The following is a 26,076-nucleotide window of genomic DNA, read 5'->3' on the forward strand; positions in this document are numbered from 1 at the left end:
CGCATCAGCTGTTGAAAGGTCTTGCCTGAAGTGTCCCTACTGCTGTGCTTCATGCATGGGGGAGTAGAGTGTAAACCAAAAGAACAAGGCTAAAGCATTTTGTTCTGAATCCGTAATGTCATTAGTCAAGAAAAGAGAAAGTATTCCCAAAAGGCAATTAAAAGATCTAAGCAACAGACATTAAAACCACCTGGATTTAGCTATTAATTCACCTATTAGTATAGGTCCAATACTTGAAGAAGCCTCTAAGCTTATGCCATATAATGAGAGGTGTTGGTGTATAAGCACTTGGATTTATTTAAAGATCTAGTCTCTGCGTTACTAGGTCCCAGGTAAAGTACCATCGGTGTTGTACAGTAATTGCAAGTGTTACTCCTCCTGACCTGCAATCAAATGATTTGTTGCTGCTTTGTCCTAACACACATGAATGTGAAGAGCATGCCTGCCAGGCCTGTGAGGTCACAGCAACAGGCAGGGATAAAATGACCCGAGTTGTGCTATGGTGGATACTGGTTAGCCTGGATATTTTCAAACACTAATGCTAGCCTTTCATGGAAGGTCAAAAAATTCTAGAAGGGAGTTATGAAGGATAACGTGGAGGCTTGACTTCAGTTGCTCTTCTGAGTTGTAGTCAGGCTGTAATTAGGGATGGAGTTAGGTGTGGCCAGAACCTGCTATGAGGACAGCAATGTCCAGCAGACAGACCCTCTGGTTACGGTACAAACAACCTGAAATTCCACAGGACAAAGTCTGAACAGACTTGTTTGTCCTAGGAAAACATGACCACCTGATCATAATGGGCTGCTTGAAGGTTTCCAGAAATAGTGACATGCTGCAGCTTATGTGAACAAGTCCCCTAAAGGAATGTTTGCACATTAGAAATTCCTGCCAAGAGCTGAAGTAATGGACAGGAGACAGCACACTGAGAATGAAGAATCGCTTGGCTGGGCTGTACCTCATAAATTTTGGTGTGGCACTTAGCCCTGGCTACCCAGAACCAAATGGATTAGTAAAAGAGAGCCTGTGTAGTAAAGAACCAGCTGGAGGGGGGGAAAAAAACACCCAGACACATGTAATGATCTTATATTAAACTAATAGCTCTGCCCGGAGACTTAGTTTTCCATAGAAGCAAATGAGGTTTTGTTAACCACAAAGGCTCTAGTTGAAACTTGTCATCCGTGCCATGCCAAAAGTTTTGTGTATGAACAGAGAAATGAACACATGAACTACTTGCTGTACCTGAATTCCAGAAGGCCAGCAAAGCCTATTCTTCCACCATGATTCCTGCAGAAACGTACAGATGCATCTCTGTGCCTAATGGGCAACACAGTGAAAACCTTATCTAGTCATTTTTTTTTAATAAAGCCACTCCCTGTGGAAAGCTTGTACTTGTTGGCAGATAATTAATTTGGTTCTGATACCTTCCTGGAAAAGAGTTTTTGAAATATCACGCAAAGTTTGGATTTCCTGTTGATCATGAATTTTCTAGGAAGGGGAAGTTAAAAGATTCTCTATGACGGATCACACCCATTTCCCCAAAGCAGCAGCTGAGCTTGCTCAACCCGTTAGTGATGTTTCTGCCCTGTAGGCAGAATCTGGGTTGCAGAGCCCACAGCACAGCTGTGCTCTGGGATGGCAGCTGAGAGTTGTGGCTAGCTTCTAACTCCTGGTGGAACTCCCACTGCCCTGCGTGGAGCCTGGGGCTGTTGGTGCTTCGTTTACTTTCCATCCCACTTCCCCATACCCTGTTTCCTTGCTGCGGCTGTTTCGCTTGGCACAAAGTGCTGAAGCAGGTGCAAGAAGATGGCAATCCTGCAGAGACCCCCTCTGAGCTGTTACAAACTGTCCTGCACTCCCTTTGCTCCTGGCCCTGTTTGCAGATCCAGCCCAAGGCCACCGCTGGCCTGAGCTCAGCTCTGCTATTTCAGGCAGGTTGTCCCTGACTGCAGTGCAGGCTGTGCACAAACTGGGGCTGCCTCAGTCGCGTTTTACAGCTGCTAGCGTTATACTTAAGGGCAGCAGGCTGCAAAATTCCCTTCTGCTCCTGTTGAAAGCTGGTGCTGGAGTTAAAATGGCCTTGAACACTCCACTCGGACCAGAAGGTGATTGTTTCTAAGGTAACTGCACAGAGGCTGGCTGCAGGCTGGTCATGGGGCTGAACCTGAGGCAAAGACAGTGCCACAAACACCATCTCGACCCATGGAAATGTGGTTGGAAAATACCCTCTACAGGCTGGCGGGAAAGGTTGTGCAAAACAAGCAAGAATACCAAGGCTGCATGATATGAGGCAAAACATCTGCAGAGGGATCTTGCACAAAGAAAAGAAGAAAAAAAAAAAAGAAGAGACGAAACTGAAAAAGACTTGCAACTACATGTTGCGCTGCTGCCCAGGTCCAGGCGACAAGAAGCTGGAGAACTCCAGGCTGCAAGGGAGTGAGGCTGTCTACCAAGCGACCTAGGTTCTTAAAAGATCAGAGGATGAATACGCGAAGATAAATAAATCCTTTCTGGGGGGTGGAAAATGGGGTAGGTTCTGTAACTGGAAGAAACTGGCTGGTTTTCTGTTGGAACACCTTGAGATTTTCCAAAATGAATTTCATACTAAATCCCCTCAGCTGCTTTCAGCTCATTTCACTGGCCATGTCCTCCTGTTTTGCACCATGCAGTAACCCTGCTTGCAGAGTTGTCAGTCTCTCAACTTAAGGCAATCATCTGCAGCTTGAGAGTTCCTTTCTCCACTAGCAGTGCAGTGGGGTCTGCACTTCCTCCCCTACGGCGGGGCGGGGGGCATAGTCTCTCCCCTTCAGTCTCGGCGCTTTCACTGAGTCCAGCTGTTTACAGATCCTGTGGTCCCTTCCTCCCAGCGTTTCCTTTCTATCCTACCAGCTGGAGTCTTCTTCCAGGCCCAGAACTCTCCCCCTTGACTTCACTACCTTTTTCCTTCCTGAGTCTATTGTTCCTGCTCTCAGCAGGAGCCTGACACCAAAACACAGGCTGCCCCCAGCTGTGACCAAACTAGCCCTTTCTCTCAGTTTCTCCTCAGGGCCTCCCTGCAGGTGCCACACAGTTCCTAAAGAATGTTGCATCCACAACCCTATGGATGTTTGTCTCACCAGTGGCCCTGCAGCCCCCCAACACATTGTGGCCACCTGCAGAGCTGGAAGCCCCCTACCTACTTGCTCTCCACCCAAATCCCTCATAACCACCCGTCTGACAGCGGTGCTTGTGCTCTGTGGTAGCTGTATGTTTTCAAAAGAGTGTCAGAGTAAACCACCAGCTTTCTCACCTTGCCTTGCCTACCTGATCATTTTGTTAGCTCTGCCTGCCCTGTTCATTGTTGTCTGCTTTAGGCATGCTCCCTATGCTTGTTGTAGGGCTGCAGGCAACTAGTCCCTGTGCTAGAGGGATTCAGTTTAGAAAACTCGGGGGAGTGGAGTGATCTGCAGGGAAGAGAGATTACATGTCTGCTGGAAAATGTGGAAGGATCATGTCTGATAGGAGGACAGCCCTGCTGGGCTCTGACCTTGAGCAAGCTAGTGCCTGTGCTATGGACTGCCCTTGAAGGAGGGTGAGATAGCTTGGGGCCTGCTCACTGCCCGCTCTCTCCACCTTGCTTCCCCCCCGATGGTGTGATGGGCATGACTTGAAGCTACACATCACTTGAGTGTCACCTGCCAAACAGGCTGCTCCCATCAGGGGCACCTGTGCCACCTCCAAACTGACCACTACAGCAAGATCTAAAACTCGTCCTCAGATTCAGGACATCCCTGGGCACATCTGCCAGCTCACCCCAGCTCTGGGGTGTCCCCAAAGCCTCCCAAGGCCTGAACACGTGCAAGGCCAGTCAGAGGTGATGCTACCAGACATGGGAAAATAAACATTTGATTATAATATTGGAAATGGAGTTACAAAAGAAACACCTGAAGATGTACATGCATACACACACACACATGCTCACAGCATGCTCCTTCCCTGGCCCCGCACTCATGACCCTTTCCACCAAAGCCCAGCCGTTTTGCCTGGCAGCATCATCTGGCACAACTGAAAGGGACAGCCCTCTCCTCCCTTTCAAAACTTCCTAAGCCCTTCCCTTACTTGCTTTAGCAATCGCATGAGCAGGAGGCGGTCAGCCCAGCAATGCAATGACAATCACAGCTTGAGTAGGGCTAGGGACACGACTCGGCCCATGGCCACCACTTGCCAGAGTGGGCACAAGGGACAGCATGTGCAGCCGGACCGGCCTTCCAGCTGCACCACAACCCCAAACTGGATCAAGCCAGCCATGACCGTGCTCCTCAGTATCTCTCCAGTTACCCATGCCTTGTGTTCCTTAATTTATGTATTCCTTCTACCTTTGCTGGCTTTTCTCCAAACCACAACATTTGTAAGACTGCCGTAAAATTGTTAAGTTGTAAACCTGAACAAAATACTCACTCTACACATAGTGCATTAGCTCCTTATCTCAGATCTTGCTGGAAGCACTGCATAGAGTCTGTGACGTGACTGCCTGCCTCGGTGCTCAACTTTTTCCTAGGGAGGCAGCTACCAATCACACTCAGTGCAGCACACTGGCAGGCCGGTCACCCACGACGCTCAGCCGGCTGCTTCCCTTGAATCAATTGTAGTGAGCATATGGCCTTAATGGAACGCAGGGCAGCTTGCTGACCTGGCAGAAACCTGATCCAACCCGAGGAAAAGTTTTCTATATGATCCCTAAAACCACGGGAAATTGGGAGCACCTTCTTACAGGCTCCAGGAAGGGACATACCTGCTGTCCCTTGTTCTACTGAGGAGGAGAATGCTTTCTATCTGATTGTCCTTGCCTCCTCCTCTCCATCTGTGGCCACGCTTGCTCTTTCTACTACTGAAAACAGCCAGGCTGCCGGAGCTCTCTCCCAGGATTACTGACTATCCCCAGGGGAAATCATGCAGATTAGTTAGTGTCTGTTAACTGCTTGGCAAGAAAGAGGAAAAAAAAAGTAACAAATTTGTGTTAGGAATAGCTCCTCTCCCCAGGGCATCATTGTAGATTCCCCGTACCCCACCACTCACACTGCAATGCATGAGGAACTGTATCTACCGATTATTTTGTGGGCAGTTTACTGAATTTGCCAGCTCACCTCCCAAATCTTCTCATTCAGCAAAAGGATGAGAGGTCAACGGGTCCAAGTAGGAGAGCAGGACTCAGCCACCTCATCTTTGTCCTGCACAGTTCCTTCACCCACGTTCTTTGCTGGGTAGTGAAAAGAGAGCAAGGACCTTTTTCCCTCCCCTCTGCCACTCTGCTTCTGGACAGACTCCCAGAGAAGTGCTTTCTCCTCCCTTTGGCTCAGACCTGCAAGTGCAGGGCAGGTTTTATCCCCATCATAACACTTCACTCCCAAGCCTCTCCCAGCTGTCTTTCACAGAAACCTTATGCCCTCAGACAACAAGTCTGTGCAGAACAGACTTTCTGTACCAGAAATGTGTACCCATTGGTATGGCAGACTCCAACAACAAGCCTGGTCACCATCCTTTGCTTTCCTTTGCTCTTTTGGATGACGCTAGGGACTACCTTTTACTGACAGAGGTGGGTAACAGCAAGGCGATCTCCTATTAGGAGGCTATGTCGGGCTCAGGGTCTGGTGTCACAGCAGTCAGGAGGAAAGAGGCAGATGTCAGATGTGATGTATGTGGAGAGGGAAGCTGAGGGCCAAAGAGCAGGCTGCCAGCTTGGAGCTCAGAAATTCAGCACCAAGGCACATGAGATGCAAAAGAAACAGATGCAGGAAATGGCAAGAACAGTGCAGTGACAGCACGGGCTCGCAGGGAACAGTCAGCAGCAGGAGGTCTTTCCTGTACTGACAGAGGCAACAAAAAGAAGCTGACTATTTCTCGGACCAGCAGCATGCTCTTCCTGCTGCTTTTATGTAAAACTGATGGACAGAACAGCAGCCTTGCCAGGACTTGGAACAACCAGCATGGGCTGGAAGGCCTGCAAGGGACCCTGAGGTACCAAAGCTTGAGCAACCCTGCGGTAGCAAGCCTTCCCAAGCTGGAACAAGGCACAGCACAGTGAACAAAACCCGTGCACCTTCCCCAGAGGAAAGGAGCCTGCACTGTATCTCCCCATGTCTACTAGCACAGACAGGCAGGGAAAAAAGTGTGACAGTGACCTCCCAGCCTCCGAGGCTGCCTTCGCTCCTCCCAGGCACATGCTGTTTCCCTCTCACAAGCCCCAGCTGGGGTAACACCCAGCATGAACAGACCGTGTTCCTCCTAACCCCTGCGTGACATCTCCATTAGACAGACAAACACAGACCTAGTGAGAACAAAGCCAGCAGAGCAAGCAACTTGGCTTGAGACTGCTTGAGCCAACACAAACACCACCACTCCCGATGCACGCTCATTACCTGAACTTGCTCTTCTACATGACCAGATCCAGCTTACACTGCCTTTAACCTGACAGCATACACTCCCTCTCCTGTCCTTCTGTCTAGCTTCACCTGTCAGGGCCCTGAGTGCATGAAACCGGCCTTAATTTCCCTGAGCAGCCCCATGTGGGGCCTCTACCCACACCCACTGCCCATGGCTGTGGGGGTGACTCTGCTTTCATTTATGCTCAGCCCAGAGGTACCAGTCCTTGCCTGAGCTGAGTTGGAGGAGTAGTGGTCTCTGGCTGTGCCTTGCTGATCCTGACCTGTAGGCTGCCTTACCAGCCTGATCTCAGACTAGATTTGCCACTGCAGACATGCCTGGCAATCAACGGGCCTGATCCTGACCTGTGGATTGACTTCCCAGCTTGACAGCAGACTACCTCATCGCTATGAGCTTGGCCAGCTATCTCATTTCTTGTTCAAACTTGGCCACTATCCTGGGCCTGGCCAGCTCCCCTTGCTCAGGTACTGTGGGCATGGATGGGCCGTGGCTGAGGAGGGCCAGCCCAGGCCTGGTGGCATTGGGAATACCCCCCTTGAGCTTTCCTTCTCCTAGGGTGCAGCCAGCCCTTGCTGCACCCTGACATCAGCTCTCCTGGTATGACTGCCAGGACAGCTGCACCATGAATGGCATCAAGGGAACTCAGCTGCCTTAAAAATAGCGGTGAGGAAAACGCTATCGGTTACTTTTACCTGAACTGATTCCCCAGTATTGTTTGTGTAAGCCCAGAAATGGACATATAGGCATGATTAAGGTAGCAGCATAAGAGCAACAGACACCAGGGGCTAGTTAAGACACAACTGCTGCTAAGAAAGAGCCCTGGCAGGCTAAATCAGGCTTCGCTACCCAGTTCAGAAACTCCTCTCCGAGCAGCTCAAATCAGATGCGTCTGCCAGAAGCCTCTCATCTTACTGCAAGGCAAATGCGCCTCCTGTATCAGGTCTCGCTCTGATAACGTTGTTAAAGCTTTGCTGATTCTCAGAATGCAAGACTCCACATCCCTGCTAAACATTCTGCAAGGTCGTTTTGCCCAACAGCTCAGTTGTTCCTGATTGCATCCGTATGTCCCAAGACTTTACGGATCTTGCCTAGATCATGGGTCTTAGGTTCCCATTGCAATGAATTTCTGTGGAAATGAGTGAACGGAAAGCCTTTAAATTTGAACTGAAATTAGACTTGTCCAGATACTAGTACATTTAACTACCTCTCTTAGTGACGAGCTGGTGCAACACAGCAACCTGCTTCTGGAGGTGAGGAAATCTCCATCCATTCCATCTCAGCCATACCGATTAGCTTTTCTTGTCGTTGCCCTTCTGAAACTCTCATTGCTCTGCACCCTCTTTAATTTTTTTCTAAAGCACAAAATGGGTTACATGCCGTTGACTTTTAGTTCAAAGCATCACATTTTTTCCTTTTTTTTTTTTATGTTATAACTGAATGACTTTCCAGTCCGTTCCGTCCTGCTTCCAGGCAGGTAACAGAACCCTTTGGGGCCCTGACACCATCTTGGTCTGATGCAACAACTTCCCTACCTTGGTGACTGCCTCACGATGCCTTGATTACCGCAGAGGATCGGGCAGCGCTGCCTGAGGGGCCTCCAGCGGACTGAGTCACTCCCGAGCCTGGGCGCCGCGGCATGTGCCAGGCCGGGTGCCCTGAGGCGCAGGTGCCGCCTCCCGCACGCCTGGGCCCTGAGGGGGCCGGGGGTCGGCGGGCAGCGCCCCCCGGGACGGGGAGCCCCAGCGGCGGCCGGGGTGATGGCGGGGTGCTGAGGAGGGGCCCTGACCCCAAGCGCCCGCCTCTGGGCGCCGGGCCCGGGGAAGAAGGGGGGGCTCCCAGCCCCCCCTTGCCGGCGAGCGGCCCCGCTGTCATGGCGACGCGGCAGGCGGGGCGCGGGCGCGGCGGGGCCCGTCCCACCGCCCAGTGTGGGCCCCGGCGGCACCCGTAGTGCGGGCCCAGCCCCGCGCCGCCCGGGCCCGGCCGGCACCCGTCGCCGCAGTGGCGTCTGGGAAGGAGAGATCATGGCGGCGGAGCCGAGCAAGACGGAGATCCAGACTCTCTTCAAGCGGCTCCGGGCAGCGCCGGCGAACAAGGTAGCGATGAGGCGCTGAGCAGCCGCCCGCTCTTCCGAGCCGGGCCGCTTCCCGGTGGGCTAGGGCCGGGCCTGGGCCCCGGCCCCGGGGGGCTGCGGGCCGCGCTGCGGCGGCGGGGCGGCCGGGGAAGGGGGGGCGGCCCGGGGAGAGGCGGCGGGGCGGCCGAGGAAGGGGGGCGGCCCGAGGAGAGGCGGCGGGGGGGAGGGGGGCGGCCCGGGGAGAGGCGGCGAGGAGCGGCGGGGCGGCAGAGCCGTTGCCTCAGCCCGGCCGTGCCTCTGCCTTCGCTTTAGTCGTGCTTCGACTGCGGCGCCAAGAACCCGAGCTGGGCCAGCATCACCTACGGCGTGTTCCTCTGCATCGACTGCTCCGGCGCGCACCGCTCGCTGGGCGTGCACCTCAGCTTCATCAGGTGCGGGGCGGGGGGCGCGGCGCAGCCACGGCCCCGCTTTGCGTGGGTCCGCCGGGGGGTTGGATCGCTGCCCGCCACGGGGGGCTGGTGCCGGCCTTGCGGGGGGCTGGCTGGGCCCCGGGGTCAGCGGCGAGAGGGAAGCCTCTCCTGTAACGCCGAGCAGGGCACAGAGAGCCACGCTATTTACTCTTTTCTGTATCAGTGGGGAAGGTGGTGCTGGGTTTTCAGCCTCTTCGTTTTCAGTACTGGCAAAAGTTAGCATTTTAAGTAACAGAACTGGGAACTCTGCTTATTCAGAGCAAAGCTGAGTAACTGGTGTGAGACGCGCTCTGTCACCTCGTTTTCCTTGGCTGTTTTCTCAGCTGCTTTGTCATGTGTTCTGGCCTAATCTGTGGGACGGGCTGCAGACGAGTCTCATGTTGTGGTGAGAGAACATGTAAAACGAAAGTTGCTGGCGGTGCTTTCCCAGCTCAGGCTCTGCCCTTTTAATATAACTGAGAGGTCCTGTAAATCTGGACACTGTTCTTTGGTGTGAAGCTGAAACTGTGTTTTTTCCCTCACTTTAAAAGTTCTTATGGGAAGCAAAGAAGTTACAAGCTGCTCTTTCCCCCTTTACCTCCTGTACTGTGGGATAGTAATGGCATATCTGACCATTCTAGCTCAGAGCTTGCTTTTGCACTTGGTATGCCTGTACGTTATTCATAGAAGTAATTGGTTCTCATGCAGGTCCACAGAGTTGGATTCGAACTGGAACTGGTTCCAGCTGAGGTGTATGCAAGTGGGCAGCAATGCCAATGCGGTGAGGAGCCTCTGTAGGCATTTTGCTTTCTTTCCCTCTTGCTAATCCACCCATTCTGTTTATTGTGGTTTTCCGGGTACCAGCCTCACCTGCAGTGTGTAATGAGGGGTGTTCGTGTGCTTCGAAGTCAGACTGTGACCTTTGAAAGCACTGTTTTCTGAAGTGTGGATCTGTCATTTTGTCATATCTCATTTGAGTGAGAGGCATTAAACAAAAGGAGTTAACACTGATCAGTTTGAAAGCTTATGCTTAGCGTTGTGAGTCGGAAGCATCCTCTCCTGTGGAGAACAGGCCTCTGGGGCCTGGAGCTCCTTGGAAGAAAGCCAACCAATGGGTGGTTCATGCTGTATGCTCAGTATGGTCATCCTTGGTCTTTGGCAAGCTCCTTTTTTTCTGTTGCGTTTATGTCTAATGCTTGCTGGAGTATGATCTAGCAGTCAGGAGACAGGATATTCCTCTCTTTTCAGACTGCTTTCTTCCGCCAGCACGGCTGTACTACTACAGATGCCAACGCTAAATATAATAGTCGAGCTGCCCAGATGTACAGGGAGAAGATCCGGCAGCTGGCAAGTGCTGCCATGGCCAAGTATGGCACTGATGTAAGTCTGTCAGCTCTGTACTGTGTAGTGTCTTGGATGTGTAGTGCCGGATGCCGAGTCTTGTAGGATACCTTCTGCTTCTTTTTTCACCCCTGTCTCTCTTCTCTCTTCAGCTGCTTATAGATGGACTGAGTGGAGCCCCTGGGCACTCCCCTGACAAGAGTGACGCTGATTTCTTCATGGAGCACACACAGGTGAGAAGAACCATCTATACCAGTCAGCCTTAACAGCTCTCAAATAGCCAGCTGTTCAGCCAGAGCAGTCCCACTTAGTTTGGAAGGACTCCAAATTGTATACTCATTCAGTAGTAACGTGGAAGAACTAAGATGAGTCATCAGCATGGGACATAATCACAGATCTAAACAAACCCTCCTGGGGTCTGTAATATCCATGTCCTTTGTTTTCAAGACCAACTTTATCTTCAAGGAATACTCAGAGCTCCCAGCTACTCCCTGGAAAATGCTTTGTGTGCTGCAATAATGCATAGTCTCTCCGCACATTTAAAGCAAGAACTGGCTGTCACTTTAACTTCTGGTTTCGTCAGCTTTTCAGTGCATGGATGCTGGTAAAGTGGATTTGGGCAACTGTACAACACTAGGCGGACTTTCCTATGTGAGTAGAGTAATGTGAGAATTGGCTGTATGGCAATAAAGGCAGTGGAAGCTGAGATTATTTTTTTCCAGGGAAGCTCATTCACACTTTCTCCTAGATTTTAGCACATCTCTTTAAGATGGGAAGTCCTCCCAGTAGCCAGCTCTGATAACTACTGTTCGAGTTACGCTGTTGTTTATCCTGGCCTTCCGTTCAGCTTAGCTTCTGGGTTTTTTTTTCTTTAATTTTTGTCCCTGCTAAGGGAATGTGGACTTGTCCATATGTTGCCTTACCTTCAGCGAAGGCATAGTCTGGAGTTTGGAACGTGTTTCCTTTGGCCTTAAAACTGAATACGGGTCACTAAACCTGAAGTAAGTTCAGGATTGTTCATTTCATTCATCTTCTGCAAGTCACTGGAATGAGCATCTCCTTGCAGTCTTCCAGCACCTGGGATGTATCAGATGCCAGCCAGAATCCTGCACAGTCTTCCCCGGAGATGGAAAAAGCAGCAAAGTCATCAGAAGGCAGTGAAGTGTCAAGTGAGTTCTCTGCTGAATACTTTTTCCAAAAACCTAACTTCGTTTCCAGGAGAATATGCTCCTGTATCACAGCTGGAAGGGCTGAGGTTTTTCTTTGGTTCAGGCTTGAAGGAGTGAAAGCTCTGTGCACTCTTACGATGTTTAGTTAAATTAGTGAAGACTTCGACAAATGCAGCTCTGTTTGGGATCAGGTCTCTGCTTTTCCTGAAATGCACACGAAACTATTTTGGTGATTAGCTGCTCCATTTCCCTGCTTCCAGACATAATTATTTGTCTGAACGCTCTTCTCTGTCCCTTGAATTTAGTGGGTCTGGAAATGATGTGTGAATATAGAGCAAAGAACTGTTTCTGGGGTGAATGACAAGGAAACCAAGAATCTGGGGTCATAGATGTAATTTGAAACAGCTTAGTGTATTCCCCTGCATGCTTGCTTTTAATGTGTTAAGAACACTGCAGAGGGAATAACTTGCTCTGTGGAGACATAAAGTTGTTGTACTTGGGGAATTGCATGTTTCAAACTGTAACTTGGCTTGTTTGGGGTGTGTGGGTGTGCAGAGGAGCTAGAAGAGAAATAGCGGAACTGAGCACACTGAAAAGAAAGGGGCTAAGAATCAGTCTGAATGTTCTCTTCTGGTTTTGTGCCCACAGATTCCAGCCAAGGCCCATCTATTGACTTGTTGAGCACATCTCCTAAAGCTCCTCTAGGTAAGACTCTTCCCCATCCCTCAGATCAGCCCCTGAATCCCAAACCCAAGCCACAGTTTACTGGAGGTTTGATCGAGTTCGAAGCTGTTGCCTTCCCAAAAGCTTGTTTTCATTTTTTGAACTTTGGACAAAATTTGGCATTTGCACACCTAGAACTTGGCTGATCAAGGCCACATGGCTGTGGTGTTTGGGTTTTGGAGGTTTGTTTTTTGGTGTGTCGTCATCTCCCCCTCTGAGCACCTTTGGAGGCAAATTAATTAGCTTCCAGAATAATAGGGATTTATATCTGATTCTCCCCTGCCATTACTGTCCTGGTTGCACACAGAGCATCTAGCTGGAGCTTCTTTCCTCATTGAGTGTGCTCCTAGCCCCCAGTGGGTTTGTCCTGGGTGGAAAGCCTGTGTCCTCAAGCATCTGTTCATTCCCCGTGTTTTGTGTCTCTTCCTCAGACACGGCCATGTATCTATCTACACAAGGGTCCGCTCCTGCCAGAGGTAACTGGCTAAGAGCTGGCCTGCGCTGGCTGCGTGTGACAGCTCTGCCTGCCCCCTCTGTGATTCCGCCTTTAACTCTTAACTTTAGCTTCCTGTGCTTGGAGGGAGAGAATGAGCCAAAGCTTACATGATCGTATTGGGATCTAAACCAGCTGTTCCAGATCTGGAAGGGGGTCTTACTGACATTTCTGTTAAATGTTTCCTGGCAGTAATAAAAAAAGCCCCAAACAACCCCAAATCAAATGTTAGGAACAGTGAGCTGAAAACGGTCTCGGATAGTGTGAATGTTTTGATACCCCCTATTTCAAAAATTCATGGCGAGACTAGAAAAGATACAGAAACGGCTGTCAAGAATGATCTAAAGTATGGGTTGACAGATGTCATGTGTGTAAGGAGACACTTCTGTGGAAGAAAAGCCCAACAAGGGTGATAAAAGATTTTGGAACTACATGTTGGAAGCTGGGAAAATGTCCTGGGCAGTCCCTCTCTGTTTGCTTTGTTCTTACACTTTTCCCCAGGCATCAGCTGCTTGGCTGGACCTTGGCTGGTTTTACAAGTGTGGCATGCTTCATGCCGTCAGCGACAGGTTCCCGGCGCAAGGTGCTGGGGAACCTGTTGCTTTTACAGCTTGCTGCACTTCAGGTCCATTTTATCGTTGGCCTGTTCATGTAAACATGACTGAAGGGGTTTTGCTGCTTTGTCTCTGAGGCATTGGTTGAGGCACTGACAATTGTATGGCTCTGAAGCTGCATTTTCTTGGATTTATGTTGGAATAAATCTTGTCTTTCTCTAGCTACCCTGTTCCCTACTGGGTAGGGTCACCAACTGCATGACACTTGGAGGAGCTATTCTAAGGTCTTAATTCACTTACAAGTTTCTCCAGCAATGGGTATGCTTCTCTAGGCCACCAGCCTGCAATTGTGGAGCTTCTAAGTGCATCTTTCTTGGCTGGGTGAAGTCACCTTACCCAGGCTTCTGATGTGAAGCTGCATGGTGTGTCCTGGACTCTATAAGCAGCTGGACTGTGGTGTATGTTTGTGTGGGTCACTGACTAATTTTGGCTTCATAAATTAATTTGCTTCTGCTTATTTGCTGCCTCCCTCCTCTTGCAGAACTTAAACCCTCCCTCATTGGAAAGAAGAAGCCAGGAGGTGCCAAGAAAGGGGTACGTCTGAGCTCTTGTTTTATGGAGAGGAGGTAGAGCATGTCTCATATTACTGCTGTCCTTTCCTTGGCCCTTGCTTTCTGCCCTTAAAGCTGCGTACTGAGAGATCCATTTGGGGAAGGGAGAGCTTTGATTATATCACTGCTTATTTTGAAGGACCGCTTATATTTTAATGGACAAAAACAACTGGGTTTTGGATCATTACTTGTTACGATATGAAGCATATGTGGCTGATCTCTTGGCACTGAGCGCTGGTGGGTTAACTCTTGGGTGTTCTTCCACACTCTGCTGCAAGCTGTATGGGGTCTGTAGGTTGTAACTACACAGGGAGACCAAAGGCCTGGTTTGGTGCAGCAAGGAGTAGGGTTCTGGTTTTCGTCTCCGATGAACAATTTAAGCTGAAGAAATCGCCATTTTTTGTTTTTTCAAGTTGGGTGCAAAAAAAGGTCTTGGAGCCCAGAAAGTGAGCAGCCAGAGCTTCAGTGAGATTGAGCGGCAAGCCCAGGTGGCAGAGCAGCTGAGGGAGCAGCAGGCAGTGGAGTCCAGGAAACAAGCTGAGGAGTCCATGTAAGTGCCTTGTTTGGGCCGAATGCCTTGCGTACTAAGGCAGAAATAATACTAGGTTAATGCTGTTAATGCTTACAGTAAAGAAATCACAGTTAGCCAAAAAAGAGTTGAACCCCGGTGAAGGTGAGATGGGAAGAAAAGCAGAAGCTTCTACGCAAGGATTTTTGGCAGAGCTGTTGTGGAAATGGGTATTTTGATGCGTTGTAAGGGTTGCTCCCCCCCTTGCCACTCCACAGCACGGACTGGAGCAGAGGGTAATGAGCTGGTACCCACCGTAGCTCTTTCCTTTAGAGTCACCTCAATGCGACTGGCTTATCAGGAACTGCAGCTTGATCGGAAGAAGGAAGAAAAGAAACTTCAGAACCTTGAAGGGAAGAAGCGTGAACAAGCAGAGAGGCTGGGCATGGGCTTGGTGTCCAGAAGGTACTTGGCTGTGGATGGCGTAGGACAGGTGCCTTGGAAGCACTGTGCTCTGGAAAAGTTTCCTGAAGGCAGTAGCTTGCTGCTCTTGTAAGAGATAAGGAGCTGCTTTAAAGTGCTCATATGCTGGACTATGACTAAGAGTGCTTCAGCCCCCAGAAGGAATGGGGCGTTCTGATGAGAGATTCTAGTTCTCATTTGAACTTTTCCAAAGATGCATGTGGCCTGTCAGCGCGTAGCCCTAGAGCCGTGCTGCTTGGCAGCTGTCCCCCCTGCAGAATACTTCCCTTAAGGTAGAGCAGGACTGCTGAGGGAGTCGGGATAAGCTAGAAAAGCGGTGAAGGGGGCCGGCATCCCACAACTCTCCCTTGAGACTTGTGGCACCTGCCCTGCCTGTGAAGGCCAGGTTCAGTTTTGAGGCAGACTGGCTGTAGGGGCTGGGTGCTGTCGGAGCAATCGGCCCTGACTGCCTCTTTGTTGTGCTAGTTCTGTTTCACACTCAGTGATGTCCGAGATGCAAGTAATTGAGCAGGAGACACCACTGGCTGCAAAAGCTTCCCGCTCCCAACTGGACTTGTTTGAAGATGCTGGAAGCTTCACATCTGGACCCCCCAAGTAAGACGTAGCTTCAGTGTAAATTTGGCTTATTCCTGAATTTAATGTCGGGCCTAAATCACCTATTTTTGGTACCTAGGTATAAATATAATCCCTTCTCATTTGAAGATGCATTTGGCTCACGATGGGAAACGGACTCTTCCTGGGGTATGGACAAAGAGGAGGAACCCGAGGTGACCATTTCCAGTATTCGGCCAGTTTCAGAGAGGTAAAATGCCTGCCACTGCTACTGTACCTTCCGTGTGCGTAGGACAAACAAGTAGGTCTAGGAGCTGTGGGTAGAGATGCTGCTGTGTTATGACAGGAACCTTGTACTGCAGGAGGTAACTTGTGTGGACAAGCCCAAGAAAAAGGGTGTTGAGTGAAAGAGGCCTGGACACTTCTTTGCCTGTCGTGTCCCTAAGTTTGATACAGCCTTTATGGTCATTTAGTGCTGGCCATCCCGAGGTGGGGAGAGGAGGACGCTGATGGTAGCTAGCACTTGAGGATTTGTTGCTTTCCTTTGATCAGATGGGGTCCGAGAGAGGAGTCTGTTTCTTTACTGTGTCGGTGAGCTTAAGCTGAGACGTCTCTTCTTGTTTCCTCAGACCCACCAGCAGGCGGGAGACAGAGGGCAGGACATCTGTTGTGGAATCCAATGAAGCTCGGCAGAAGTTTGCAGGAGCTAAAGCCATCTCTTCAGATATGTTCTTTGGGCGGGAGGCAGACGCTGAGGTAGATGCATTCTGCGGTGCTTAGGCTGGTACAGCTCTGGCTTCATCTCCTTCTGTTTGCTCAGGTCCTGCTTTGTTCCTTTCCTTTATAACCTTTCTGTTTTGTTTTTCTGGTGCAGTATGAAGCCAGATCCCGACTGCAGCAGCTCTCAGGCAGCAGTGCCATCAGCTCTGCAGACCTGTTTGGAGAAGCTGAGAATGTGCACTCAGGTTTGTTAGCACTCGGTGGGGTTGAGGAAGGGGGCAGCTTTGGAGGACCTAGAGTGGAGGGTGCTCTCTGGACCAGGGGACTCCGGGGTAACTCCTGCTGGTTCTCCTAGGTGGTGTGTCGATTGGAAATGTCCTGCCTGCAGCTGACATTGCACAGTTCAAGCAAGGAGTGAAATCAGTTGCTGGCAAGATGGCTGTCCTAGCCAATGGGGTGATGAACTCCCTCCAGGTGAGATTACGCTGTGGCATCTTCAGAAAGGCTATTGTCATGCTTGGGGGGGCTTTCATCATACCCTGGCTTCCACTGGAATTACCATTGTCTTCTCAAATTGCGTTGAAAGTCCCAGGTAGAGACCTGTCTTTTGTAGCTGATGGCTATACTACAACAGCTGAGCAATTCTGGGTGGCCAGTGAATACTTGGCCAGCCTTGCTCTCCTGCTGGACAGGACACCTTGTTATGTCAGATATGTCTCTTCCCACAAATCCCAGGCAGAACTTAAAAAGTTAAAGGCCATTTTACTTCCTGCCTTTGCATGGTGTCCTGTCTAAGTAACCTTGCACTGCATTCCAATCCCAAACGCCCCGAGACCTTTTTATCTGTCTCTGGAGTTTGCGGGAAGTGTTGTAGCATGGTGTCTTGGTGTGTTTCCTCCCCAGGATCGTTATGGCTCATATTGATGACCCAGGGACTGCAACTCAAAGGGAAGCCAGCACGAGGCACTGATGCCACCTTTGCCTGGAGTAAACTCTGCAGGATTGTCTTAGTTTGTCTGGGGTGGGTGGGGAGGGGAGAAGGTAAGCAGAGGTGGTCAGGACATCGCTGTGCCCAGGATGCTTTCTGAATATCTCTGGATTCCACTCTATTAAAATTCAATGTGCCCTCATACCCACTGCTATCTACTAGCCAGTGGAGATAGGCCTTCTTCCAGGGTTAACCTCGCTGCTGTAAAAGGTATGACAGGAGCTCATGAGCTGCCCTCATCAGTGCTCCTGTCCTCTTTGGCCCACACCTTAGCCCACCAAGTGACAGAGGGAAGGGAAATGCTGTTTTTTCTGAACATCGTGTTACCTGGTTCCCACAGGCATGACTGATTTTTTTTTGTTGTTGTTTTTTTGGGTTTTTTTTTTTGTTCTGCTCAGTGCTCCCAATCCATGGTGCTGTGGAGGCCTCTGTATTTGCAGGGTCGGACTTTTGCCATGGGATAATCATTTTTACTGTGTTGTAAACCAGCATATATTGATGCAGGAGAACAAAATCAAAGCAAAGATTATTTTTTTTAGCTTCTAATTACATCATCAGCAAAAAAGGCCCAGGTAAAGAAGTACTGGAATGGTATTTACAGGATCCCTGGTTATTTTGTTACCCAGCTTTGGACTGAGGTTTAAGTCCTTCGCTGTGAAGTGAACTGAGTTGCAGCAGTGAGTGAGGGCTGTCATTCTAGTCCTGCTCAACTTGGCTCTCTGCTCCTGGCTGTGAATTTAACAAGGGCATGTTTTTCTCTTCTTTGGACTGTGGTGTTGAGGATGGGGTAATAAGTGTGTAACCAGCCTTCTCCCACCTTATTAGGAAAAAGAGCTGGGGCTGTTTGGGCCTCTCTTGCCCTGTTGAGGCCGAGGGGCTGGGAGGGAAGGATTACTCTGCTGCTGTACGCAGATGTTTGGCTGCTGTGGTGGGGCAGGAGGGGGGTCACCGCATCTTTACCCCCAGTACCTCTGAGGGGAGCCTGTCCTGCCAGGCCAGCGGGCTAGCACGGTAGCAGCCCATTGCACCTGCACAGCCACCTGTCCTTGCCCAAGGGGAGGGGGTGGTGGGCCCCAGGGGTACCACCGCCAGCCTGCGCTGCTCCTGCCCACCCGGGACTGTTCCCCCGGAACCTGGTGGAGGGGGCTGGGCAGCCCAGCAGACCCCAGACACAGCAGAGGCTGTAGGCAGTGTGCTTTATTGTGAGGCTGTCAGTATTCACTGATGGTTGGGAGAGAAAGCACAGTTCACCAGCATGTTAATAAATAAAATAACTTACAATAAATAAATAACCCCTCCCACTCTCTCCACAGGTGAGGCTGTGGTACAGACTCAGCAGTAGTTAAGGGATTAGGCTTAAAATAGCTCCAGCATGTGTTGAATCCATTCAGCTTAGGGCGGCTCTGAGCTTTGGGTTACCAGCTCCTGACAGCCCACGCTGCTGCATTTTATGAGCAGGAGAAGCAAGGAGGCTCCCACACAAGCAAGAGAAACTAGAGTTCCCCAGGAAATAATGGCTATGCAAGCTGAGGCACAGGAGCTGGGCTAGGCAAAGCGTTCAGGGCTGTGGAGGCCAAACTGTTGAGGAAGTTACACATTAACACAACGAGGTGCTACTCCTTTTTGTAGTTGTAAGGGCTACGCTATGATGCTGTAACAATGCCAATATTTACAAAAAAATACCCAGGATTTGTTTGAGAACTGCTTCCTTCTGCCCCCCCCAACCCCAGCAGATGCTGTATATGTCTGCAAGCCGTGCCACCTGTGGCCAAGGAGTTCAAAGACTTCTTTATCCCTCCTCCAGCGCCTCTGAAGCTCAGTTTTCCAAGTGACCTTAAGATGCTGTTGGAGGTGGTAGGAGGGCCTCACAGAAGGGAACTCAATACAGCAGAGGAGCCAGACAGCACCACGCAGTACTTACTGCGGTCTGGCTTACTTGCTGCATTTGCTTTGGCAAGTCTTGGACACGTGGAGGAGGAAGCAGAGACAGGTGGCATGGCAGTACCTAAGCCCTTTTCTAGGAATTTCTCTAGCTTTGATCATACACAGGTGCAGCTTTACTAGGAATAATTACAACAGAGCAGGAGTGCAGAGCTGCCGCTGGCGATTTAACCACTCTATTGTCTAGGCCAAGTCTGAACACAGCTACACAACAAACCACTGGCAAACAGCCTGCACTAACGCTGCCACAGCTCCAGCACAACCATGAGGGAGAGCCCTGGTGAGAGAATACCCGGCTATTTCCAAGTGGAGGCAGAGCTAGTGTCGCTGGTTGGTCTTGCCTGCCAGCAGAGGGTAACATAGCTCTGCGGCTGGAAATAGCTTCTGGGGAGGAGCTATTCCTACGCGAACTTGGAGCTAGGAAAAAGGCAGAGTTCTTCCTGGGGAAGGGATGGGTGGACCTGGCAATGGGGACTGGCATGGCCACACGCACACTGGTGATGTGGGCAGAACCCACCCACGGTCAGAGCAGATGATCTGGGAGGAGGTGTTGTTCCTCCCGTGAGTTCTGGAGAAACTCAAGATGGGAATGGTGCCCACCCTTACAACCTTCAATTTTCAGAGGAGTCTGTCTCTTCATTTGAGCCTTCACTCTCAGCATCCATTTTTCGCCGGTGGTGTAGAGGTTTCCAGGGAGAATTAATCCTGGGTGAGTTACGGACAGGCAAATTGGCTGCATCCCCACTGGAGCTGGTGGGACCAGAGATGGAAATCCCTGAAACCCGAGCTACCCTGAAAGAGAAAAGACAAAGGTAGCCTAACTTGTCATCTCCAGCCATAGCAGTTTTGGAGTGACCCCGGGAGGAGGACTTATTCACAAATAGCACAGGGATGGAAAAACTTTCATGACACAGAGGGGGAACACCTTGCACTAGCACCTGCCAGACTCGTTGCGTGAATCCTTCGTATTTAAACAGATTTTTGTTCTGAGCTGAGCCTGAGTCCTCCAACACCCCCAGTTTTTATCATGCAAACAAAATTTCCCTGTTCATTAGAGAATACTGCTTCCTCTAGATCCTTCTTTGAGGTACAGTTTTCCCCTCTGTTTCTGAAGCCTTTTTTAAGGATTTTGTTAGCTGCACCAAGGCACCCTGAAGAAAGAGGCCTTTTCAGGCTGCTTTGCTAGCTTCTCTTGTTTTATAGTAGAGCAAAGGAACAGGGACAGTACTAAAGTCTCCCTTAGCATGCTAACTTTAATCTCTTGCTTTACCTACTTTAGGCAACTCCACTTACAATTTCTCAAGTTCCTGATCCATGGCAGGGTCCAGAAACAAGTCTCCTTTATCTGGCAAAGCCCCTGGAAAAAAACAAGGGAAAGCATCAGAGCACAATTAGGCTATTCATTCTTAAGGAAAAGTGCTCAAGCCATAGCAGCATCCAGAATACGCCCCACAAGACAGAGAAGACTCTTCCATATACCTAGTAAAGAAAGGGACACAATGTTGAGGATCATGGACAGATAAAGAACGAAGATAGAACGTGTCCAGAGAAGGGCAACAAAGCTGGGGAAGGGTCTAGAGACCAAATCCTGTGAGGAGTGGCTGAGGGAGCTGGGGGGGCTCAGCCTGGAGAAAAGGAGGCTTGGGGTGGGGGGGCTGGTCGCTCCCTACAGCTGCCTGACAGGGGCTGTGGGCAGGGGGGGTCGGTCTCTGCTCCCAGGGAACAAGCGACAGGACAAGGGGACACGGGCTCCAGCTGCCCCAGGGGAGGTTCAGGTGGGGTACCGGGAACAATTCCTTCATGGACAGGCTGCCCAGGGAGGTGGCTGAGTGCCCATCCCCGGAGGTATTTAAAAGACATGTAGATGTGCCACTCAAGGGCCTGGTTTAGTACTGGACTTGGCAGTGCTGGGTTAACTGTTGGGGTCTATCTTAAAAGTCTTTTCCAACGTAAATGATTGTACGATTGTATGATGACATGTTCTGTCCCCTTCATATAGGCTGTAGCTGAGCTCAGACTAAACAGGAGGCACTCTCAGTAGCCTCACCTCTCAGAGAACTTGAAGAGCCCTAAGGATTGGCAGTTTCCATTGGCTATACAAAACCACTGAGCACTGACTGTCAGCAAGATGACTATGGGCCTCTGCTAATTGCAGTCACCAGTCCCATATCCTATCAGAGCAATAGATACGTTGTTGTCTGTGCCACAGCCCGAAGCACGCACTGTATCACCCCGGGAGATGTGTACTTCTGTGACACCTGCCTTGTGGTGCACTGAGCCTGGGGATTAAAACACTCCACAGATGTAAGACTATTGCTTTCTTGCAATTCGGGAAAGTCAGGCCTGACTGGTGCACGTTTAGTCTACAGGAGTAAGCCTGGATGGACTGTGCTCTAGCTTTGCTTGCTGTCTGGGTGAGAGCATGAAGGGCTGGGCTGGTGATTCAGCACCTTCTCTCGGCGTAAGGCGGGCATGCTCCTTTTCACATTTGAAACCCCATTCAGGATGAAGGACATGGTGTAATCCAGAACTGGAACAGCTGGTTGATCGTCCTTGCCCTTCTCTGAAAGGACACTGGCACCTCAGGAAGAGCCCAGAAAGGAAGATGGGGCTCTTAGGAAAGCCTTCCTTTCTAATTCTGTAACAAACCCCACCTTGTACAGGGGTCGTGGGAGGGTGTGATCAGCCAGCAGAGAGATGACAGGAACAGCCTACCACAGCCTTGATAGTGCCACTGCACACCGGGACAAAACCCCACTTGGTAATCTGTACCGACAGTGCAGCGAGGCATGCTCTTCTTTCTCAGGGGACCTGGGTGCTTCACTTGGTACCTTTGGGAAGGGGCTTTGTACTCCCTGTGGGGACACAAAACTGGTTACTGGCCCTGGCACCTTGCTCTTGAACAAGGGGCTGGAGAGCCACCTGCCTCACACAGGCGAGCTGGCAGCAGTCATCAAAAATGTAGCAATGAGTGCCTAAAAATCAGAACCAGTTTAGACCAGGACTGACTCCCCCCACTTCTTCCCATTCTTATCTTCCCTTCCTGCAAACAAACACAAAAGCCTGGCAACTCGACACAAAGTGTCGGGAGGTCCAGTGAAATGCCTCGGCCTGCTCCTTTTCATGGGTTCAACTAAAAGAAAAAGCAGCTAAAGCTTAACTTGTTTTTGCACTTGCAGAATGCACCGCGAGGTCTCTAAGGCACAAGAATTACTTGGGAGACTCAGTAAATAACACTTAAAGGGTTCACAAATCAACATTGACACTGGAGTTAGGCTGCGGATTCCAGTCTGCCTGACAAACTCATCAGCGCTGCCCCAGCCTGCACCAGCCGCTCTAATCCCTACCCCGATCCTGCAGGGGGGCTGCTGGCTTTGTGAGACCGGAGGGAGGATGGGCATCCTGACCGAAAGCTCCTGTGCCTGAAACTGCCCTCGCTGAAGGGCTTTGGGGAGCTTGTGATCCCCTACAGACCAAAAACTAGTGAAATCACCCCTCCGGGGAGATAAGACACCAGGAGAAGAATCCTCCTTTCCTTGCCAAGATGCTAGCACCTGTCAGACTTGTGGCTGCTGCCCTCCTCTGAGAGAGGCCTCAGCAGGAGGCTGGCAGAGGGCCAGGGGACAGGCCCACATTAACGGAAAATGAACTTTGTAGATGGCACAATGGGAGCCGTGGGCAGGGTGGTGGTTGGGTTGTTTTTTTTCTGCTCATCTGTTTTATTTGCACTTGACTAGAAGTGGATTTTGTAGGGCAAAGGAGAAAAAGATTTTGCTTGCTGCAATCCAGGCATCACCTTCCCCAGTGAATACACTGCTGCTTAAGCCTGTTTGCAGAGGGGATTGCAGGGCTGTATTCACGCACCTTTGATATATAATCTCCGTGTTGCTGGGTAAGCGGCCCTGCCCCAGAGGAGCATTAGCAGCTTAAATGGTTTGCTGCAAGAAGGGGCTCAGCCAGGGAGGGGACACACTTACTCTCCTATGATGCACACCTGTGCAAAAGAACAAGCCCACAGGCAAGATACACCTTTTCACTGAGGTTTGTCTTTGTAATAGAGGGACTGGCAAATACTCAAGCCTAGTAGAGGGAGAGGATAACTACCCAAATCCAGAGAAAGCCTACCCTTACTGCCCAGATGATTTCCTGAGTGGAGATGAGTGAAGATCAGTGTTTGGGCCTCCACACATTTAAATGTACCTCCCAGATACAGCCTTGCCGAACACAGCAAGTGATTTCTCTTCCCCTTTGCAAGTGGAGGAAGAGCACAAGCAAGGCATATGGGAGCAATATGGAATTGTGAGTCTAAATTATGTATGGACTACATACTGTCCTTTGCCAATGCAACACTTCGCTTTCTTGCTCTAGGACAACACTGACCAGCACAATATGGAAACAAGAAGTGAGATGCTGCTTGGTAAATCCCTCTGGTTCCTGCAGCAGTGTGGCACAGAATTTTGTAGCAGTTTGTGTTTTATGATTTTCAGCAGGCCAGGGATTAATATACTAGCAAGATTGCACTGCCTTGATGGGAGATGGGGAAGAACTGGGCAAGACTGGGCTTTGAGTCTTTGAGCCAAGGAGGCAGCAGAGGTTTGCCCATTAGGTCCTCCTCTTCTTGTAGACGAGAGCAGTCACCTAAAATCTGGAAGAATGAAGGGCTAAAGTATAGGATTGGACTTCAATTCAGTACTGTCGACAACGATCAGCCACCGTACTTGTCTCCTGACCATCTCTACCCAACCTTTATAGCAAAACATGTTAAAACAACGGTTCTGCTAAAATGATCAGCTATTGAAGAGGTAAAACATTCCTGTCTTAGGGAGGCATTTCGTATCTAATTTTATCCTTGAAGAAGCTTCACAGCTTCAAGCAGACAGTAAGGCACAGTGTTGTTGAATCCATCAACACAAAGATGAAAAACTTGCCCTCAGTCTCTCCCTGACAGTGTGAAATCTGGGGCATAATTACAGAGGAGATTCCACAGAAATGGGGAATTACCGAATATCTAGAGCTGTACCACTCACAGCAGTCTTACCTAGGGCTCTATTGATCCCCTGATCCTTTGCAAGTGCCATAAGGAATCCATAGAAGGTCAGTCTCTGTGCACTACTCAACATTTCCTTCACAAGAGCAGACGGTGGACAGCTAGGAAAAGAGAGATAAAGAGGTCATCTTATCTTTTAAATTAGCGACTTCCCCCCCCCCCCCCCCCCCCCCCCCCCCCCCCCCCCCCCCCCAAGATCAGCTCAAACTGAAGAAATAAGCCTTTTACTTGTACTAACTCTGTGAGGTTGCCCTGACTCAGTTTAAAACAAGCCACCAGCCTTGTTGAGCATTGCGTCTGCTCCCCATTTGCTAAGCAAGATGTTTGAGCTGGGATACATCCCTAGGAGCAGTCTTACCTATCTCCATTCCAAGGATAAGGAGAAAACCCTAGATTCTCTCAGAGGCATGCACATCCCGACTCTCAGCATGTTCTTTCAAAAATCAATTGGGAAATCCTTTCTTTTAGAAGACAATGAACTTTCATGAGGGTTGTTATGTTATCACCCTTTTATCAGTGATAGTCATCCAAGGGGCAGGAAAACCTCTCCAATGATAGCCTAAATGTGTCAGAAAACAATATCTAGGTGGGGACTAAACTGACATGTCTCCTTCTTCTACCTTAATCCCTGGCCCTGATTTCTAAGCAACAGCATCATAGTGATTCTTGCTCTTGCCTAATACTCCTTAAAGAATTTAATGCAAAATAAAACTGCCTCATGAAGAGGAAGTGTTGAACAGTCCATGGTGTAGTGGCACCTCGGGAGATGTGGGTGTGGGCTGACGATCTCTCAAGCAAAGGTGGTTACCAAAGCCTGGCTAAGTACTGGGCTACAGGATGAAAGGCTGGGAATGGCTCCCCTTCCCAGTGCTGTGCAGAGCCTGACCCACCAGACAGGCTCACAGTACCCTTCCCAACTGAAGCTCTCGGGGCATACAGGGAATGTAGAGCTTCTGTTATTTAGAAGAACAAAACAACCTAGCATCTCCATGCTTAGATATCTATAGTACTGGACAGCAGTTCAGCAGTAATTTCGTGGACCATGAATTTGGATTCAGGCGCCTAAAGCAGGAATCAGGTGGAATTTGTGTCCCGAGTCTTTTTGTGGATCTAACCCATAACCTTCTAGCAGGGCACGTGCTCGCTACCTGCAAGAAACGATGGAGAAAGTGTCTGTCAAAGCTATACAGTAAGGTCTGGTATTGCTCCATCCCCTGCTGAGCTAAGGCTAGTCTCGTGCCTGGGATCTGTAACTGGAGACAACAGCCCCATCGCAGGCTCGGGTACAGACTAGCCGTGTGTTCTTCGCTAGGTACTAAGCCTTCAAACTCCATCCACCCCAGTGGGCCTTTCCTGTGCTTCAGCACCCAAGAACACAACTGCACTTATCTCCTCTAGTTAACTCATGATGATAGATGGACCTTTCCTTGATGAAAAGTGTCAACACAGAAGTGAGAAGGAAAGCAGAGACCCAAATCAGTCCATTACTTCAAGAATCAGCTCAAATCCCATGTTTCTTAGGTTCACAAAATTGTTTCTATCCTTCAGTTAAAGCGGTTAGGCTATGATCTCTCCCTTCATGCTTCTCCAATGAGATCTATTTGGAAGTTACAGCTTGTTTAAAGTCCTGTATTTCTTCACAGCTCCAACCTTACAAAGGGTCTCCAGAAACACAGACTTCAAATCTGTGTTTAGGACTCTGTTCGTACCTGTATTTTGATCTGTCACACAAGGACTCTAGGCACTGGTAGAAGAGAGATGCCTCTACCCCATCAAGTGGGCTGCAGTCATTTGGGGGTTGGCGCTGCCGATGTTGCCCGGAGGATGATGTTGGCACAATCACAGTATTTGGATTCTTACCAGCCAGCAGATCTTGATAAATGGCAGCCACACTTTCCAGAAACTCTGAAAAAACCAGGAAGTGACTTAAAACTCTGGGCTATAACCAGCAAAGCGTCCTCCTGACCTACCAGACCTGGGATTAAACTGTCATTCCCTGCTTTGTGTCG

General features: G+C 50.0%; 3 protein-coding genes across 4 annotated transcripts in view; 1 reads left to right on the forward strand and 2 right to left on the reverse strand.

Annotated features, from left to right (window-relative positions):
- DDB2 (damage specific DNA binding protein 2) overlaps positions 1-8,269 on the reverse strand; it is a 50,691-nt gene extending 42,422 nt beyond the window's left edge. Inside the window, exon 1 of the mRNA XM_040599688.1 lies at positions 7,950-8,269. The gene's annotated coding sequence lies outside the window, so the exon portion shown is untranslated. The remainder of the gene's footprint in view (positions 1-7,949) is intronic.
- A 109-nt stretch (positions 8,270-8,378) lies between these two features.
- ARFGAP2 (ADP ribosylation factor GTPase activating protein 2) lies at positions 8,379-17,223 on the forward strand. 2 transcript variants are annotated; one of them, XM_040599690.1, is made up of 17 exons: positions 8,379-8,510; positions 8,801-8,919; positions 9,646-9,718; positions 10,186-10,317; positions 10,431-10,511; positions 11,345-11,447; positions 12,096-12,152; positions 12,602-12,646; positions 13,759-13,811; positions 14,242-14,378; positions 14,670-14,801; positions 15,285-15,413; positions 15,493-15,621; positions 16,001-16,127; positions 16,246-16,336; positions 16,447-16,565; positions 16,995-17,223. In XM_040599690.1, the coding sequence occupies exons 1-17, from the start codon at positions 8,439-8,441 to the stop codon at positions 17,013-17,015; spliced, it is 1,620 nt and encodes a 539-aa protein (XP_040455624.1). In that variant the 5' UTR covers positions 8,379-8,438; the 3' UTR covers positions 17,016-17,223. The 2 variants fall into 2 exon arrangements, with proteins under 2 accessions (XP_040455624.1, XP_040455625.1); XM_040599691.1 differs by lacking the exon at positions 12,602-12,646.
- A 1,038-nt stretch (positions 17,224-18,261) lies between these two features.
- Positions 18,262-26,076, reverse strand: part of C7H11orf49 (chromosome 7 C11orf49 homolog) — an 85,115-nt gene continuing 77,300 nt past the window's right edge. The window contains exons 6-9 of the mRNA XM_040599707.1: positions 25,777-25,972; positions 24,059-24,168; positions 20,314-20,377; positions 18,262-19,812 (exon numbers count right to left, since the gene is read on the reverse strand). Coding sequence (XP_040455641.1) covers positions 19,632-19,812; positions 20,314-20,377; positions 24,059-24,168; positions 25,777-25,972 — 551 coding nt within the window. The 3' untranslated portion in view covers positions 18,262-19,631. The remainder of the gene's footprint in view (positions 19,813-20,313; positions 20,378-24,058; positions 24,169-25,776; positions 25,973-26,076) is intronic.

This window comes from Falco naumanni, chromosome 7 (genome assembly GCF_017639655.2).
Source record: "Falco naumanni isolate bFalNau1 chromosome 7, bFalNau1.pat, whole genome shotgun sequence".
NCBI lineage: Eukaryota > Metazoa > Chordata > Aves > Falconiformes > Falconidae > Falco > Falco naumanni.